This window comes from Alexandromys fortis, unplaced genomic scaffold, assembly GCF_014885135.2.
Source record: "Alexandromys fortis isolate MF-2015 unplaced genomic scaffold, M_Fortis_MF-2015_v1.1 scaffold_133, whole genome shotgun sequence".
Taxonomy (NCBI): Eukaryota; Metazoa; Chordata; class Mammalia; order Rodentia; family Cricetidae; genus Alexandromys; species Alexandromys fortis.
In genome coordinates this window covers 3142173-3163066 of record NW_026068030.1, presented here as the reverse complement: position 1 = coordinate 3163066, position 20894 = coordinate 3142173, and the positions used below count along the sequence as shown (strand labels likewise).

Below are 20894 nucleotides of genomic sequence, written 5' to 3'. Positions count from 1 at the left end.
AAGAAAATGTCCTTGTCAGTAAGGATACAGGAGTCTATTGTGTTAAATATTATCAGAGAGGACTGGAAGATTTGGCCAGTTGGACACATTCACCAGCTCACATTTTTGTATATCAAATATTCAGATAGGCCAGTTTAAGAATCTCTTAAAGGGACAATTCCAGGCAAAGTTTCATGACTTTCAAAATGTGTGAAATGCTGACATTTTTTGCTTAGGTAATTTGTTTTTCCCTTTGTTTACTTGGTAAATATTTGTCGATAGCTACTATCCTTTAATTTTCATTTTAAAACAGTTTTGCGCTTTATTTAGTGACCAGTCTTACCCCTACCCCTACCTCATTACTACTCTTGCTCACCCTCTCCCCTCCCAGTGATTTTTCTCTCACAAGCATGCCTATTATTATTGTTTTGGGAACCACCAATATTTTTGAACTCCTGTGTGACAATGGGGCTCTCTATTGAGCCAGATGGACTCAGCACAATGATGTTGATAGAACTGGTGTACTGGGACCCAGGGTATGTAATACCCTTGATTTGAGTTCATGCTTCTAGCATGAATGATTTTTTTTATTAGTACTTACTCCCTTTTTTTTGGTTCTTTGAATACAGTATCAACAATTATAAAATCACTCAAAATATTTACATTGACTTTGAAAAATATTGTATTAGGTATATCACCCATTTCCTTAACAGTTATAGCAGTAAAAACTACTTATATTTGTTAAAATTACTGTTCAATATATAGAATTGACCTTGCCTTCCATTCTCCTCAGGTTGTCAATCATAGGAATGAGGAAGAAATGTTAGCTCAATATCATGTCAACTTTAAAATCTTTTGGCTACCTGAAAGTTTCATCTTGTAATAGTCTGTGAACCAAAAGACTTTTCAACTTTGTCTAAACTTATCTAACTTACAAGATATTAAGTAGAAATAGATTAATTACAATAAAATATAAAATTTAATTATCATCACTACTAAAATTAAGCCTAGATATAGTTTGTTGATGTTGTAAGAGTTAACATTCTATCCATTAATTCTTAAAGTATAACAGCAAAGTAGTTGAGGATGGTTAGAGGCAAATGCAATTTATATCAGTCATCATTCTTGATATTAGCAGGGATTCAAACATTTCTGCCAGAGGTTATTAGATTCATTATGTGGAATGCTTACTAGCACTTAAATGTATTTCACAATATTTACATTGCTCCTTAAACTTGTTTGTAATTTTAAAGTTTTGTAATTAGCTCATACAGAATCTTCTAGAAATCATCACTTATTACTCATCACTCATCACTATGCTAATTTCAATGAGAAGCATGAAAGGAAGAGATAAAACTAATGTTGGAATGGGAGAAGATCACAGAAGCCCCCACTTTGTCAGCATCAAAAAAGGCTACATGCTCTATGCACACACAGCCTACCTTCTCCACATGAGCTGTTTTGAGAACTTTGCACCTACCGCCTATCTTGTCCTCATGATTTGTTCTGAGAACTCTACACACAGAGCCTATCATGTTCTCCTGATCTGTTTTGAGAACTCCTTGAACACATAGTCTCTCTTCTCCACATAAACTGTTTTGAGAACTCTTTGCACACAGCCTATTTTCTCCCCATGGTCTGTTTTCAGAGTGTTTTCCCTGGAGCAATCATTTCTATTGTTTACATGTATCAGCAGAGGAATTTGAGTTATCCTGAACAATCTTACCTTTCAAACATATCTGCCTCCAGTCCTGCTGTGACTAAACCTGACTGCTATCCACCATCAAAGCAAATCAAGACTCTAAAATCACTACATATAACTAGCCGCTATATTATTGTTTTATTGCATACATAAGTAGATTAGTACAGCCATTTTTTTATGTCTGTGGTTGAAAATCACGTTTCTGTAACTTATGCCAGAGGCTTTGGGTTATCTTCAGCATGTAATGAGAACTTCTCATTCAAGGGATATTTTTCTTTTAATGTGTTTCTAATAAATTACAATACATAGGTATAATTGATAGACAGCTTGGCCTGAGATGAGTTATTTCTACAATCCTTCTTGGGGGGACATATTTATCATTAGGGATCACGTGCCTAGTTCACAGTATGGTTGCCATGGTTGGCCACTCATGTGGTAATGCATATGAACTATAGTAAATTCTCAACTTCAAAAACTCATATGAACATTTTGCACTTTTAAAAAAATACCTATTTCCAATAAGTGAGCCCTGAAAGGTTAAAAGTACCCACTTATCAGGCTAATACCATGAGCCAATCCTCTACCTCTTCCTTCTTTCTGTTTTATACTCATTGTTTTTCATGATTTTTATCATAGATTTGAAATATAGTTTGATAAACTAAAATAGCTCATGTATAATTTAGTGGTAATAATTACTCTATTATGATGATTATTTGGTTGAAAACATAACTTTCCAATCAGAGCTGATATATATTCAGAATACATGGATCAAATTTTATGTATTTTTCACAATGGAATAATAGAATGTTTATATAGATCTGTAATGATGGTTTGAAAGACCATTCTTTAATTCGGTTTTCTGTAGATCTGATTCTAATTGATCCAGGTGTGACCGGCATCTTTATGTATTAACAGTTCTTCTGGTGATTTAAATGCTTTATCAAGATAGAGACCCACTGATCTGTGAATTGGATGTGCATTTGCAGCTTAAACAAATTTTTTTGTTTAATTAGTTGAAAGCTGAATTAGTTAATTAATTGGTTAATTAGTAGACTTCCAATAGTTTTCATAGACCAATATTTGCAACTATGAATAGCCCATGTGAGTCCTCTCCCATTTTTACATATTTTCCATTCAGTTCTGCATGCATGCATTTCTGATAGTGACTCACCCAGATATTCCCATCTTGATGATAGGGTTTCCAGTTTCTCCCAGTGTCACTGTAGAGCATCCGATACTGCGTCACCCAGTCAGAACTGCTATACCTTCCTTGGGTTGCAATGGCACTGATCTGCTTCCGATTGCCAAAATCAACCTGAAGCCATTGATAGTGGTCACTGTCTGATGGTGACCATCCCCCAGCACCTGAAATGGACAGAAGAAAAGGGGAAAATGGAAGTTTAAAATTGAACTCTTACAATTAAAAATGAATTATTCTATATTACTTAATTGGCCTTTTCAGTGCTATGTTTCATAGATGTATTACGAAGTAGCCTTTATAGATGCCATTGGGACTCCAACTAATATTCTTCCAGCTGGGTAACATTGGTTCTTTAACCTCTTTATGGTGTAATTATGTGCTCATTTTCTCCTGAGCAAATGTCTTCATAATTCCTCAATTAGATCTTATTAGTATATGTCAAAGTCTAATTGACTGAGGGTTGATCAATTTGCCATGAACTCTTCTGTTAAAACCATAAGAAAAATATGTAGTTATGCTTTTCCTTTTCCTCATGTGAGGTTTTATCATTTAGCAAATTATAAACAAAACAAAACTCAATTATAACAACTTTCAAATACGTTTTGTTTTAAGAAGTTCAGAATCAAAGCCTGTAGATTCCCTGTTTCTTAAAATAAATTACAACTGGATATTAAAGCTTTGCACTCATGAGAGGTGAGGGATGTTGGAAATGAACCACTCATATTAGAAAGGGATACTGTTACTTGGTAATAAAGGCAATGTTACTTGATAGCCACATGTTATATAAATTATTTGAGACACTAGACAAAATTAAATGTCTTTGAGAAAATATGATACTTGACCAGCAAATAGTAAGAAAGGAGAATTTTTTGAAGTCAAATAGAGTTAACAGAGATTAAAAGGATTCAAATTCTGGTCCTATCTGTGACTGCCTACAAACAACAGAGGTTACTACTAGAAGTCAGCTAAACCCATAAATAAACTCCCTGCTGAAACAGAAAACAACTCTAAGTCATGGCAAGCCATTAAAATTAAAAATATCCAACAACAATCACATTTATAATGTTCACTATAAATTCAAACCACTAGGTCTTTGGAGAAGCAGGAAAATAGGAGTCACAACCAGAGAAAAGTCACTATGCAGAAATGGATCTCAGAATGACAGATATAATAATAATTATTAGATAAAATTTGTTAATTATTAAGAATTGGTAATGCTTTTTTAAAGAATACACTTAAAAATTTAAAAAGGAAGTAGAAAATATTTATGGGATAAAAATTATTAAAAGAGAATATAATGGAAACTTTAGAACTCATATATATATATATATATATATATATATATATATCTGTGTGTGTGTGTATATAAAATTAGAAGACTACTTGTCTCTCTTCATAGAATATTGGATCCAATTGCACTTTGGATGCTAAACATTCTCCAAAGATCCCTGTGTTTGAGACCTTTGCCCTATTAGGTGCTACTAGTGGTTCTGATTGTTACTTTAAGACATTGGAGTGACTGGGGGATACATTGGTCATTGGTAGTGTACCCTTAAGGATGATACTGGGACACTTTTCTCTCTCCTCTTAATTTATGCTCAGAGGTGGAAAATATGAAGAAGCTGATAGGATGACTACCAAATATCCAGTCGGGACACTGTATATGTGTTGAAAAAAGTGTTTGAAAGTCATTAAGTGCAAATAACTGAGAGTTTATTGAATCCATGCAGAATGAGCACAGATAAAAACATATAAGTGCACTTTTTCATCACTGCTAGAAAAAAATGTTAAAGATAGAATCTGCAATATCCTTAGAGGGCAGAAACTTTTCATTAGAAACAATACAGGCCAAAAAGCATTGGAACTGAGTACTAACAGCAGGAAGGAAAGAAACCGAAAAGTCTTCATGCGAACTTTCTATACTCACCAAAAACAACCTTTAAAATAAAGTAACACATAAATACTTATTTTAAAAGCTGTAACAATTGATTACATATCTGTTTATATTGCTAAAAAGATAAAATAGACAATTTTGGATTGTTTGATATTAGAATATCTACGTACAAAAAATAGGCTAGGGATGGTTCAGTGTGATAATACATGTTAAATAATTGTGTTTGAATTTTCTCTGAAAGATAATTGATTGTTTAGGACAAAAGCTTTTCATTATAGCGTTTGTAGTATATGAAGTAGCAAACTGTGGGGCTATGATAGAATCAAGATGAAAGACTAGACATAGAGAACCCTAAGTCCTCTACTTCACGCATTAAATGGTAACTGATAGAGGCTAATTCGTGGGCCAGGTGCCTTTTCCATTACTGGTTGGATACTGAATATTTTAGGCTGTGCAGGTTATGTCATTGCTCCTACAATTAGTTTATTTCTATTGGAATACAGCAATCGTATACGTTCTGTAAAGATAGTGTGGCTATGTTCTAATAAAAATGTGTTTATACTGTGAACTTTGATGAAAATGCCTCACTAATAAAAGATACCAAGCCTCAATGTCCTTTATTTATGGCTAGAAACCAAATATGAGTGAGTACATCCCATGTTCCTCTTTTTGGGTCTGGCTTACCTCACTCAGGATAGTGTTTTCTATATCCATCCATTTGCCTGCAAACTTCAAGAAGTCCTTGTTGCATGCATGTTCAATTGTAGAAGTGGATCATTCGCTTTTTGTACTACAGTATGAACATTTTTTTTATAAATATGGCTTTAAATTACTGTAAAAAAAAGGTACCAAGCCACATGGCTAACACAGACAATAATTATGGATCATATTAAAATGTACAAATTAGTTAATAAGAATCCTGAGCATTAGTTTATAATTAATGTAGGCCTCTCTATGTTTCTTTGGGACTGAATGGCTTTGGGACCGGCTGTGTGTGTGTGTGTGTGGTGGTAGGAGAGTGACAAAATGTGCTATCAACTCTTGGCAGTGCTTTAATATCATACTTATATTTGAAAGGTTTCAAAAGATGAATTAATTAACAAATGCCATTAATGATGAATGTGACACTAATAGACTTGCTAGTATTCAAGTGGTAAACCTCATGAGGCCCCAACACCAGACATAAAACAACAGGAAACTAAGGAATGCTGAGAGAAGGAGAGACTTTGCTAAGTGATCAGTCCTAAAAACAAGTATGCAAGTAACATGTACTGACTTAGTGGGTGGTACCGTTTGGAATGGCAGTTAAAGTCAACAAGGCAGAGGGAATTAGAGAAAGAGAGAATAGGGAGTGGTGAATAGGAAGGGTTGGAAAAGGGAAATAAGGTCATTTAATTTTAATTTTTGAAAAACATAGAATTATTTTATTTTCAATAAAAAATTAAAAATTTCCCTGTATCTAATACATCAAGATATTTAGAAAAGACATATATGTAGGGTATCTTAACTGCTTATTACTAGCTATAGAATGTATGTGTGTGTGCGTGCATGTGTGTGTGTCTGTGTGATCTGTCACAATTGCTTGGCAGTACTTAGTCTACCTTCAGACAGCATTTTAACAGTGTGATCTTTGCAAAATATACCCAAACTATCTCATCCATTTACCTTTAAATTATCTCTACTTTTTCCAGAGCTTAGCTTCCTGCCATCGCGTGGAGGAGATACAACCAGAACATATTATCAACACATTCACATGTCCTCCCTCAACTTAGCTAGGCAAATTTTTACTTAAGTATCAGAATGCTCTCTTTATAAGGTGTTTCACACAGTGAATTCTCTGAAGAGCCCTCCAGGCCTTCCCTTACTCCTGGGAATCTCACTTGCTTAGTTTCTCGAAACCCTGCAGGACACAGAATTTGGGGGCAATTGCTCTTCAGGAACTTCTTGAAAATAATATAAAAAGAAAGTTTCCCAAGTTAATGTCCCCTCCTTTTCTGTTCAAATGGTGTGAATCTGTTTCCTGGGGCCATCAAGGGCTGGTACCTGCTGTGATTTATTAAAGTTCTGTGTCTCAGAGTTCCCTGAAGGATTGATGATCGTCTTCATTGAGATTAAGTCATCACTTGGTGTCTCTCTTTTCTGCATAATTCCTTCCTCTTCCTCAGGTGTTCATCTCCAACGTATTTCTTATCTAATTATCTCATTCATGCCACTACTCAAGCTAAAATTTGCAAGCTGAGAATTCTAGTCTGCCAAAGCTCTATTTGACCATGTATCTGTTAGTCTGCTCATCATCAGTGTGTTATTTGCCCTGGGCTTATACTTGCTTATTATCTACTTGTTGACTTTATATTTCTTACGGCTAAGAATCATCTACCTGTTTCTAGAATTCTGTGAAATAAGTTTGGGAGCCAAAGATATATTTTTAGAATGATAATGTGCTCGGTCAAAAAAATGACTACATTTCCTTTTACTGGCAGGATTTTGAGGGAGGGTTTTAGGTAGCTCATGTGGCCTCAAACTGTTTAAGTAGCTTGAACTCACTGACCTTGAACTCATGACCCTCCTGTGACTACTTTTCAAATCTAAGTTTATAAACCTGTGCCAACATATCCAGCTATATTTTCTTATTAGCTGAAGAGTTTCAACCCTTGAAGAAATTCATTGCTAATTGAAATAGAAAGTTCTATCTATATATTTCACAAAGCAATATAATGATTTTGCCAATGAAATCAACAAGCAATTAATATAAAGAGCATAGAGGAAGCAATATGTTCCATTGATTAGTGAAAACATTTTTCTTGTGACTCACTAATGAATACTCCAAAATAAATTTTCTTTATTCAGCCACTTTTGCCACATTGCTTTTCAGTAAGTAGGCAATTAACACACAGCTACTCAGTCCAATTTATCTCATTACTTTTAACAAGAAGGGATTTACTGTCAACTTTAAAGGAAACAAATATCTCAAGAAAGGAAAAGGTAAGTAAAACTTACTTATTTTTATTTTTAGCAGATGCAAGTGGGGAGAGAATAGGTGATTAACTCAAGGAAAGCAAAAGTCAGTTTCCCAAGGAACATGGAAGAAAGATCAATATCAAGTTTCCCATTTTTCTTTGATCTATCAAGCATGTAATTTTAGGAAGTTGATTACTTTGTTTATTTGGCTTGTAAAACTCGTAACCTCTATTGATTCACAGATTAGGAATGATTCATTTTAGATCACAAAAGTTCCAAAACAGCATGTTGTAGGGAAGAAGTGTCTGTTCTGTCCCCCCATAACAGGTCAGAAGTGATTTGAGTGCACACTGATGGAGTAAGGATCTTGAGTGTATGAAAGAGATGTGGGAAGGAGAGCAGGCAGAGATGCTGATGCTGAAGAGTCATAAGTTCCTAGTATCTAAGATTTGAGAAAGTTTTGCCTAACTACTAAGTAACTTGTATACTGCTGCAGTACGTCAAAACTCATGTGCTAATGTCATAACTTTCCAATGTTCCTTCAATATGCATTTGGAACTCTTATTTTGTGCCCTTCCCTCAAGCTTTCAGCCATTCTCATCCCAGTCTCTCCAGAGTGGGAACACACACATGTTTTTACACTTGAAGCACATTGAGTTTGTATTCAGTCTATGGGGATTGAGTGATTAATTATGATAGAGGGATGTGGGATGTTCTTCTGTATGTGTTTGCTTTTCTTGGTTAATGAATAAAGCTGTGTTGGCCTATGGCAGGGCAGAATATATCCAGGCTAGAATNGAGACAGAGAGAGAGAGACAGAGAGAGAGAGAGAGACAGAGAATAGGTAGAGTCAAGGAGACACAACGTAGCTGCTGAAGCAGACAAACACTGGAACCTTACTGAGTAAGCCACAGCCTCTTGGCAATATATAGAATAATAAAAATGGATTAATTTAGCTAGTTAGAACTGCACCTAAGCTACTGGACAAGCAGTGTTGTAATTAATATAGTTTCTGTTTATTTTTTGTGTTAACATGGACGGGAAACAAATGAGAAGTCTCCATTTACAAAATGATGTCTAGTGTGGCATAGATCCACATAAGACCTAAAAAACGTATAAGAAAGCATAAAAGAGAGGGCTTGTTGACCCATAATAATGGGGAGCCATGCATAGTAGCTTCTTGGTAGCATTTTTTTCCAGATAGGCTGTTTGCTGACCACAAGCAGAGGCATGACTTCTTTAAGAAAAAGCTTCCTGGTTCATGCTGACATCAAGAACAGCTTTTGAATGACTCTGGCTCTTTTGAGAGGAACTGCTATAGAGCACATAAGTGGGGGTCTGTGAGCATCATGTTACAAATTGCTTAATGGCTCACAGAGGCAGGGAGAATACCTCCGTCATATTGGACAGGGTAGAGCAAACAGGCAAGGTTGTAGAATTTGTCCTTGCCATGTCCGGTTAGCATTAAAAAAAAAAATAGATGCTCCTGGTCAGAAAATGATTACAGATACACAATAAAGACAGATTCATATATTGTAACCTGAGACTTCTTATTTGTTTCCTGGCAGCCAAGACCCAAATAATCACACAGAAACTATATTAATTACAACACTGTTCAGCCAATGGCTCAAGCATATTTTTAGCTAGCTTTTATGTCTTGAATTAACCCATTTTTATTAATCTATGCATCACCACATTCTCATGGCATCACCTCATTTTGTACATGCCTTGTTTCCTCAGTGGGTGACTGGCAACTTTTCCTTTTGGCAGCTACATGGCGTCTATCTGACTCTGCCTACTCTCTTTCTATATCTCTGTTTGGACTTGCCTCCTGGTTTTACTCTGTTAAGCCATTAGCCAAAACAGATTTATTCACTAAACAATATGAGCAACGCATATACAGAAGGTACTTGACTATATGGTGTTCTGGGGCACCATGCAAAGTGAGTTGGGTCCTCCTATATCAATCATTAATCAAGAAAATGATCAAAAGACTTGCCCACAGGTCAATGTGGTGGATGCGTTTTCTCAGTTGACATCCTCTCTTCCCAGATGACCCGTACTTGTATAGAGTTTACAGTGAAGTAACTAATACATATGATGTCATCCCTATGAACGCATGTGGCAGATACTTTGCTTTGCTATTTGTAAACCAGTATCTCTGAGAGGAGTGAGGAACTGCACGGGAGGGTGAAAAGAGGACATGAAGAAGCTTTTTCAGTGATAAATGGCTCAGGAGCACACAGGGCACTCACGCTAGTGTTCTGTGACATCATCAGAGTCTATATGAATCTAGTTTCTAATTTAGAAGAAAACAGTGAAAAATATTTCAATTAAGGATAGAACAACCTTTAATAACTGGCCAAGAAATATGTATCAGATGAAAAGAATAAATTGAAAAGGAGTCTCCAGGCAAGACAGCATTATGAGTTCAGGCTTTCAGGTCTCCGTTTTGCTCTAAAAATACAATATTTTTTGATAAGATAGATAAAAAGAAAATTGGAAAGACATAGCCAGGATCAAAAGTAAGATAAGCATCTCCATGCACAGGAAATGTAATGAACATGCAAAGCATGAGTAGGGCTGATACTGAGGCCCGCTGAGTGAGGGCATGCTGCACACTAAGGTAGGATAATTCTCAGCTCTCACAAAACATCAGTGAACAGTGAATGTGACTTAACTGTGTGCTTCACAGTTAGAATGCTTAAGACTGAGCACAGTCCAGATTTAACTTGTTTGCTAAAAGAGAGAAAAATTTGTTATGCAACGTGGCTTCTAGAAGGCTACTGGTTTTTGGAGGTAGAAACAGACATGTCTTCTGAAATAAAACCCATTGGCAGGAAACTGGACTTAAAATTTGTCTGTATTGTCAGACAAAGGCTGAGAGAAGGACAGCAGTGTAAAAATGTAAGGATGTAAGTTTTTCTTTCTTTTCATGAGGAAGAACAACAGTAAAAAAGGGGGTGGAAGATGATAGAGATTAGCTTAAAGCATGCGTGCTCGTGTGTGTGTGTGTGTGTGTGCACATGCAGTTGCATTCCCAGAAAGAATGTGAAAATCAGAATCCAAACCATAGGGGGAAAATGAATGTCATAAAGTCAAATTAACATCTCCGTGTATCAGTTATCAAGAAGCATGGGAAAAACACATTTTAACTTCTCAAATATATAAACAAACACTGCCATCCATTATAAGTAACAAAAGTTATCAGTTACATCATGAAGAAATAAAACTTTTAGAGGCAGACAATAAAAGGATTTCTTTAAAAAAAAAAGTAGAAAGGCGATCTTAGAAATCAGAAGAAAATATCCTGAGGGGAAAGGCTCCTATAAGTAATGTCCATAATTAGAAAGGGTCTTAATGGGCTTTTTACTGCTTGATAAACCCTATGACCTAAGGCAACCTGGAAGAGGAAAGTGTTAATTTGATTTATTCATCCCTGGTCACAATTCATCCCTGAGGAACTTAAGATAGGAACCTGGAGGCAGGAACTAAAGCAGAAACCTTTGAGGAGTACTGCTTGCTGGCTTGCTCCCCATGACTTTCTCAGCTTGCTCCTATAACCCAGGACCACCTTCCCACAGTGGACTAGACCCTCCTATATCAATTATTAATCAAGAAAATGCACACACACTTGTCTACATGCTATTGTGTGTGACAGAGGCCTTTTCGAAATTTAATATTCCTCTTTTCAGGCAACCTTAGATTGTAGCAAGTTGACGAAAACCACCACACTGACAGGCACAGAATATCAACATTTAAATAAACAGACAAACTGTCTTTCAACGTTAAAACTAAGTTGATATGATTCCAGAAACTAAAAGAGTTTTCAAAATATTGGAAATATTACCTAATGTTGACATGTTACATCATAAGTAAATGGAGGCAAGACAGAAGCAAAGTTAATAAAGTGTGACATTTCAGAAAAACTGAAACTGTAAGAATATAATTGAGAATTACCTCACTGAAGAACAACAAATAGAACAGACATCTTAGGATGTGCTAAAGGAGCTTGCGAATGAACTCAGACTCTATTTACAGCAGGATTCACATGGCTGTGAAGATGTCTGAGGAGCTGGGTAAGTAGACCTCAATTAAGAGCATACTGTTGTCACAATAGACAGGGGAGATGGCTGAGCCTGTACAATCGATGCCACAAATGTGAGAAAATAGCATGTCATAGTCATTCCTAAAATATTGACAACTTAATGATGCCTATGCAAAATTATATGAAGAATGAACATGAAAGCTATTTCTTAAGGTAAAAGATCATGAAGATGTAGAACTGTGAATATGATTGCATAACAAGAAAAAAGACTATTTCTCTTCTATTTTAGATACCTATCACAGGAATAAGTTTCTATATAATCCTGGGAGCAATAAAACTGACAACTGAGGACAAGGAGTTACCTCCCTAGATAGTTGCAATGCTGTGAAAAAGATGTGGCAGCATTAGCTACTTGAATGCAATTAAATTGGAATTATATCCCAGAGGGCTGACATTATCCATAAACACAATCTTAGTTTCTTTGCATTTGTATCAAAGCTTCTGCAAAAATAACAAAGAGAAGAAACACCACAGCATCATGGACCTAAGTCATAAATATTGAAAACAATGGTCTGGTAAATTTGCAGAAAAGGAACACAGAATCACTTCTTCAGAGTCTTGCTGTGTTTTGGATAATTGGAAGGAAAAGGAAATAGTCAAAAAAGCATAGTGCTCTCTCTACAGTGCAGAGAAGAGGTAGTGTTGGTGGGTTATAACAGTGGGTTATTTTTCTTTGTTTTTCATGTTTTATTGATTTTATTGAGCTATACATTTTTCTCTGCTCCTCTCCCTTCCTCTCTTCTCCCCTTCAATCCTCTCTCATGGTCCCCATGCTCCCAATTTACTCTGGAGATCTTATCCTTTTCTACTTCCCATGTAGATTAGAACCATGTATGTCTCTCTTTGGGTCTTCATTGCTGTATAGGTTCTCTGGGATTGTGAATTGTAAGCTGGTTTTCTTTGATTTATGTTTAAAAACACTGATGAGTGAGTACGTATGATAACTGTATTTCTGAGACTGGGTTACCTCACTCAATATGTTTTCTAGTTCCATTCATTTGCCTGCAAATTTCAAAATGTCATTATTTTTTTCTGCTGTGTAGTACTCCATTGTGTAAATGTACCACATTTTCCTTATCCACTCTTTGGCCAAGGGGTATTTAGGTTGTTTCCAGGTTCTGGCTATGACAAATGATGATGCTATGAACATAGCTGAGCACATATCTTGTTCTTGTAGTACAATTGAGCATCCTTTGGATACATACCCAAAAGTGGTATTGCTGGGTTTAGAGGAAGGTTGTTTTCTAAATTTCTGAGAAATCACAATACTGATATCCAAAGGGGGTATAGCAGCTTGCTGTCTTACCAGCAATCAGGAGAGTTTTCTTTACCCCACAACCTCTCCAGCATAAGTTGTCCTCAGTGTTTTTTTTTTTATCTTGTCCATTCTTACAGATATAAAATGGAATTTCAGAGTTGTTTTGATTTGCATATCTCTGATGACTAAGAATGTTGAGCATTTCCTTAAGTGTCTTTCAGTCATTTTAGATCCAAATGGATCAAAGACCTGAACATATAGTCAGTCACACTGAACTTCATAGAAGAGAACGTGGCAAGTATATTTGAATGCATTAGTATAAGAGACTACTTCCTAATATAACCCCAGTAGCACAGACATGAGAGAAACCATTAATAAATGGGATCTCCTGAAATTGAAAAGCTTCTGTAAAGCAAAGGACATAGTCAACAAGACAAATCAGTAGCCTACAGAATAGGAAAAGATCTTCACCAACCCCACATCAGACAGAGGTCTCATCTCCAAATTATACAAAGAACTCAAGAAATTGGACATCAAAATAACAAATAAAAAATGGAGTAAAAATTTAAACAGAGAACTCCCAACAGAGGAAACTAAAATAACAGCTTCCTTTTCAAATTCAGTTCTTGTTTCATAGGACAGAAAGACTTCCACAGATCTATTCTCAATCTTAATTCTAACAAAAAATTCAAAAATCTCTGATAGTATAGTGGTTAAATGTGAGCTGGAAGATATTGATTTAGTTGCTCTGAAAATGATGAGTAACCATGGCTCAAATATGTTGATTAATGACCCTGTCAACTTGAAGAGGGATTTTGTAATGACAGTGTACAGGTCTTCATCTTGCATACTCTCTCTTTTTTTTTTTTTTTATTACCTGGGACAGAGAAGACCTGATTATAAAATTGTCACTTATATAAAATTATTAAAAATAACTGACTGGAGAACTAACTAGATTATGATATATAATGTTTTTGACAGGCTCTAAACCTGAGCACATAACTTCATAATTTGTTCTATGATCAATATCAAATTAAGATGTTCATTATCTGTGCTTACAAATAATTATGTAACCCAGGTTCATTTTATACAGTGATATTGTGACTCTAAGTATATATAACACTGAGGATTTTTATATTTTTTTTCTCTGTATGGATAGATGGTTGACAGAAGATACCTAGATAGATAGAGTCTGCAGTCATTTCATCAGGTATACAGAGTAACAATTTCTAGAAAGTCATAAGTTCTCTCTGTTTCTGTGCCATCAGACACTTCTTGTATTCTCTAGCAATTTCTTCAGGGATATACCAATGAGGTTGCTTTTACAAAGAAATTGATTGTTTCTTTTCTTTATTTTGCAGTACAATATTATATAATATAGTTTGTTTTCTTTGTTTTTATAAAATTAGGGGCATACATATACCTAGTTTAGTGCTACTGCAAATAGTACTGCCATCAGAATGTCCATTTAAAAGCATTTATATGCATATGCATTTTTTAGGGGTATGTAGCCGAGGGAGCTATTATGCAAATTTGCAATTTTAAACCATTAGTGTATTTTAAGAGTAAGTTTGCCATGTTTCCAATATAGTTGAAGCAGTCATGTCAAAATAGTTCCTAATGTTGGCTAAACTTGGTATTTTAACTCTCACTAAACACCCATATAGTTCAAACTCAACAGTGTAGACCACTGTGAACTTAATTCATGTCATCTTTATAGTTACTATTCCGTGAACACTAATTTTAGGGAAGATATCAGGGCTATTGGTACAAGAATAAAGAATATCATCAGTAAAGGAAACCAGATAGGAAAGGAAGAACTTGGATTATTTTTGTATATGATATGGTCTTATACTTAAGAGACTCAAAATTCTGCTAAAAATTTTTAGAGTTGATTATCAGTTTCAGTAATGAGGCAAGATACAAATTTGACTTTCAAATATATCTGGCCTTTTTATACACCAATAAGGAGCACACTGAGAAAGTGATCACTGTTGTTCATAGTAGCCTCAAATATATATCTAGAGATAAACCTAACCAAGGATGCCAAAGACCTCTACAGTGAAAACTTTACATTTCAGATAACACATTGAAAAAGACACCAAAAAAATGGAAATACCTCCCATGCTTACAGATCGGAAAAATTGATATTGTGAGAGAAACTATTCTTTGAAAAGCAATTTATAGATTTGGTGCAATTTCAACACAACATCCCATTGCATTCTCCTAATAGAAATAGAAGGGAAAAAAATCCTAAAATTTATGTGGAAGCACAGAAGACCCTGGACAACCAAAACAATTTTAGAGAAAAACACATAAACAAACAAAAAGCCCACCACAATTTGGGAAAGATTACTAGCATAGATTTCAAGAGAGAGGAAGTGGACATGCTCTCCACTCATATGCGCAGCATTTGGCATATTGTTTATACTTACCACATTTAGAGATGACTGAATAATTATGCACTATGTAGAGTAAGGAAAAGGAAAGTGATACTCTAACACAATGGCAACTAAATATAAACTGTTGAAAGGGTACATATATTCTAACTCTTATTTTCTAAACAATATAACTTATATATATGGATATATATAAGCTTATATTAAAAAAATCCTCTATCTGTACTGAAACCAAAAGATAGCATCATTTATGTGCATGTTTTTCTGGGTGATGATATTGCAGAAAAGATCAAAAAGTTAGCGGTCATGGTGAATTTTAAAAATAGTGTTTCAATTAATCTCACTAGCAAAGAAATAGATTGTTACTAAAACAATGATCTGTATTTAGTAGATATTTCAAAAACTTCCAGATAATCAGAATTATTTTAGAGGATAAATTAATGTAAGATAAAAGGTACAACTTAGTGTTTTCAACTTGACTTATAAGGGAAATTGAAATAAAAACCATATTGTGATAAAATCATTTATAGTACTACCAAGCTCAGTTTAAATATAACTAATTATGTATCTTTTATCAGATGATCTGAACTTCCCTGGGATTCTCATGCTCCACTTTCCATCTTTTCACAAAAGCTTTAGGATTGTAGACTGGTACCAATGGACACAGCTTCTATTTGCATTCTGGGGATTTGAACTCACATCTTCAGGTTTGTATAGCAAATGCTCTTTCCTTTCCAATTTGAATCTCTTTTGCACTTAGCAATCTTCCAAGGCTGTTTTTATTTTCTCAAATGATTTATTATGTAAGTTTTTGTTTGTGGATTTTATTAATAAACACTTGATCATACATAATTCTTATTATGAATGTGTTTTATCATTTCTATGTTCACTATGAATAACTGCTCTAGTTCACCCATTTAGAAATATGCATTGAACAATTCTAGGTGTCAGCCATTGAGGGTTTTTACAGAATTACCACTGCCATTTTTTACTACAAATACTTTCAAATATGTCCTGAATATCTAAGTAATTCATTTGGATAAAACACCAAAATATTCTTTATTTAATGAAGATTTTTATCACATGGGAAATCAAACATTCAATACTTTTTAATGTTCACAATAATAGTCTTGTGTGTTAAGAAAACAGATAAACATAAATACTGCAATAAGTTCTGTATCAGATCTGCCATGATTCTCTGCAAACTACAGCAGGCTCCCATGTGACTCCCTGTAAGGAATGCTGAGTTATTGCAACTTCTAACCTACTTGTTAGTTTTCTGAATTTTTATTTTTTTTTACTTTCAAAAGTGATTTTCTTTTGAATTTATATATGTGTGTGCATTTGTGAGTTGTGCCATGTGTATACAGGTGCCCCTGGAGGATGGGACAGGGTGTTGGATCTCCTAGAGCTGGATTACAGTTGGTTGTAAGATTCCCCTGGTGGGTGCTTGGAACTGAACTCTGATCCTCTGCAAGAGCAGCAGGTGCTGCTAACTGCTGTGCTATGCTGGTTTCTTTTATTTATAATTGCCTCCTGGGACACAGGGTTCATGAGTTGGAGGCAAGCATCTGCGCTTCCAGGAATTATGATCTACATTGGGAGGAAGGCAGCTTCACGTGTGCCAATCCACTGCTTCATATTGTACTTTTCTTTCCTTGAATAGGTTTCTAGTGAAGTCTAAGTTTGGGGAATATGTAGTTAGTTTAACGTATTTTCCCAGATGCTCCACAGGTAACTGTCCATTCATTGGCATTGTTAAGAAAGTTAGTCCTAGTCTCAGGTTATTCTTCTGTGTAAAACAAACAAACAAACAAGACATCAATATATGCACAGACTGTTTGCGACAGGGCCACGAACCTAGACATGCCCCTAGCAGCAGCCCAGGTCCTGAGGACACTATAGCCCCAGTTGGCAGCACAGGTCACTTAGATAGGCATGGACCCAATGGCAGCATTGCCCTTGAACTCCCACATGGCCCCAGGTATGGGCCAAGATCCCTGATATCTTCATTTCCTTGGATGGTAACAAGACCCTTGGACATCAGTGCAGGCCCTGCCTGTGTTTGCAGCTCAGGCACAGGGCCCAGGACCAAGGTTAATAACACATGTTTCTGAGGTCTCTATGGATCCAGCAGCATCAAAGCCCTTGAGCACCAAGAAGGTCACTGATGGAGGTTCAGATCCTGGGAATCAATGTGGTTAATGGTGGCAACATGCCACAGACACTAGCACAGACTCAGGTTGCAGTAGGACCACGGACCCAACCAGGGTCATTGTGGTCCTATTGAAGATCGCCCAGATCAGCACGTCTCAGTGGCAGCGTGGCCCCCTAATGCCATCATGTCTCCAGGTGACAGCTCAAACCTTAGGTATCCACTCAGCCTTCATCTGTGATGAAAATATGTCTGCTCCCACCCTCACCACTTGTTGTCACCTGCAACACGCAGAAGAGCTGACCTTGGGGACATAAGAACTGAAGAGCTGGCCCAGCCCCTCACCAAATGCAGCAATTCAGAGAGTAGGCCCTTTACCTTGCCTGGGCAAAACAGTAGAACTGCCCTTGGTAAGGCAAGTATGGCGGAGGTATATCTAAGGGTGTGAGAGCAGAAGAACCAGTTTCAGTCCTTGCTGTCTGCTACATTGACAGAGCTAGCCAGAGCAGAACTGGCAAGTTCGCCTGGGAGGTGACAGTGAGGAAAAGCCAGCAGGCTGACTAATCCAGCTACCACCCAGGCCCCGAACCAGGAAATTAAGGTAGCCCACCTCATGAACAAATTGCCTGAGCATATGAAGGGGCTGGATTTGCAGATCCAAAGATACAGTATCTCCATGATACAAGGCAGCAATAGCATACACAGGAGGAGGCTAGTGAGGGCCCATATTGAAAGTGTAAGCAGAAGCCAGAGTCCTCAAACCAGAACGAGTATTCTTTGCAATGAACAATTGCAAGTAAAAATATATGAACAAAAGGGTATACCATGTGACTTACTGGGCACACTACAGCTTCCATGTCAAAATTTTAAAAAACTTGTTTTAATTTTTGGTGTTTTACTTTCAATTTTGTGTTTTTTTTTTGAGGGGGGGAGAGGAGGAAGTTGCAAGGACAGAGGGCAAAGGCGAGGGGGTAGAGAGATGAGTCAGATTGGGGTGCATGATGGAAAGCGCACAAAGAATTAATTAAAAGTTAAAAGAAAAAAACAACAACCAACCAACAAAAACAAAAGCACAAAAAGAAAAAGAACAGAAAAAAAAATATAACAAAGAGGACCAGATGGCTCAGGTGATTATTTTTTTTGTTGTTGTTGTTGTTTTTGGTTTTTGTTTTTTTGTTTGTTTGATTGTTTGTTTTTGTTTTTTTTCGAGACAGGGTTTCTCTGTAGCTTTGAAGCCTGTCCTGGAACTCCCTTTGTAGACCAGGCTGGCCTCGAACTCATGGAGATCCGCCTGCCTCTGCCTCCCGAATGCTGGGATTAAAGGCCTGCGCCACCACCGCCCAGCCAGCTCAGCTGATATAGGTGCTTTTGGCCATGCCTAGCTAGATCCCAGGATCCTATGTGTATACCAGGACCCCCAGATCCCATGTGTAGACCACTCAACTCTTAAGCTGTCATTCTCTCTGCCTCCTTAGCACCTACATGTTAATCTGGAATCTGATCACAAAACTTCAAATAAGTAAAACTTCTCTAAGAGTTTCCATATATTCCCCAGATGTTATTTTTGGTTTCATGCATATTCAGTGTGTATTTTTACTCAAGAAGATGCCTGTGTTCATTATTAGTCTTCATGTGGCTGCCTACAGATATTAACTCTTTCAAAAATTAAACTTCTGGTCGTTATCTTTGATACAGCGTTGGATCGTATCTAAATTCTAATAATTGGAGCAGATAAAACTAAGAAATGGACCCTTCTTTAGACATCAGCTTTAAGATTTTCTTGATCTAAGGATGTTCCTCCTAATTACTACATGCTGTCTTGGGGATGAGGATCTCAGTCTCTTCCTTGGCCATTGAGTAGAAATAGGCTAGGCTGGTCAGTGGAGGAAGAGGACACGGTGTACTGATACTAAGGATGAGCCAGGGTTTCTTTGGTGGTCCAGAGGGACAAGACATGGGTTCTAGCATAGGTCTGTTTTCTGAGACTCATGAGACTTAGCTCTTTGTATATGCTATTCAAATCAAGTCTAAGAAATCAGATGCCACTGATTACAGAAGAACATTTAATATATGTGACAGTTTTTAGTGAAATGGCTAATGTTAAGTGAATTTCAAATTGGAATCTCGTAGATATGTCAAAATCTGATTTCCATCAGTAATTTATACTTTATTATTTTTCTCAAGATAGAAAGTGTTTAGAGGGTCATTCAAAATGTAAATGCTCTAACTGCCAACTAAATATAGTTTTTTAAATCATCTTATTAGAAAGCTAATTAGAGCTGCAGATAATATTTGAGGTCACCTTCTTCTAATATTCCTTGACTGGAGCCTCATTATTTTTTGGATTGAAAGTATTAGTCTAAAGGATATCAACGAGGATCAGCAGGAAGAAAAGCACATATTCCTTGCACACTTATGGGTCACTTTCTGTATTGCAGTAGCAAGTCATTAGAACATGGAAACTCTGTATAGAAACCACATGCTAATTTATATATATGTATGATCATATAGTTAATGCATACAGGCAAGTTTTATACACAAAATTTAAATATGCCACCATGCACAAAGGAATATGACATTGCCAATGATCTATGCAAAAAAGGAAATATATTAATTAATCAAGGCCTTTCAAGAGAGTGCCATACATGAACACAAAATGAAGCCACTTTCCCAAGAAAGAACATGACAATTCAGATAGAGTCTGATACTGAATGGTAGAAGAAAATTGCCGTGTATAACCAATTTTTATATTTGCACGTTTAGATTGTGATAGGGTCAATTAGAGTTCTTGAAGAGTTCTAAAGACTATCCTTTAGTTCCATTTTTATTTTTATGGAGAAAATAGAAATATGATTATTCTCAAGATCAATATAGTAAAATGTAGCTACCAAAGTTAAACCAAGACCAGGTGAACGATCTAAATAGACCTGTTAGTCGTGAAGAACTAGAAACTGTTATCAAAAATCTCCCTTCCAAAAAAAGCCCAGGACCAGTTGGTTTCAATGCAGAATTCTACCAGAACTTCCAAGAAGACCTAATACCTATACTCCTTAACGTATTTCACAATATAGAAACAGAAAAGTCATTGCCAAATTCCTTTTATGAAGCTACAGTTACCCTGATAACAAAACCACACAAAGACCCAACCAAGAAAGAGAATTACAGGCCTATCTCACTCATGAATATCGACGCAAAAATTCTCAATAAAATACTGGCAAACCGAATTCAAGAACACATCAG

The 20894-nt window shown here is 36.2% G+C and overlaps 1 protein-coding gene across 1 annotated transcript in view; it reads right to left on the bottom strand.

The window, feature by feature from the left end:
- The window catches only part of Cntnap2 (contactin associated protein 2), a 1600222-nt gene that overhangs the window by 1436864 nt on the left and 142464 nt on the right, over positions 1 to 20894 (bottom strand). Inside the window, exon 4 of the mRNA XM_050164469.1 lies at positions 2853 to 3046. Within this exon, the coding sequence (XP_050020426.1) occupies positions 2853 to 3046 (194 nt within the window). The remainder of the gene's footprint in view (positions 1 to 2852; positions 3047 to 20894) is intronic.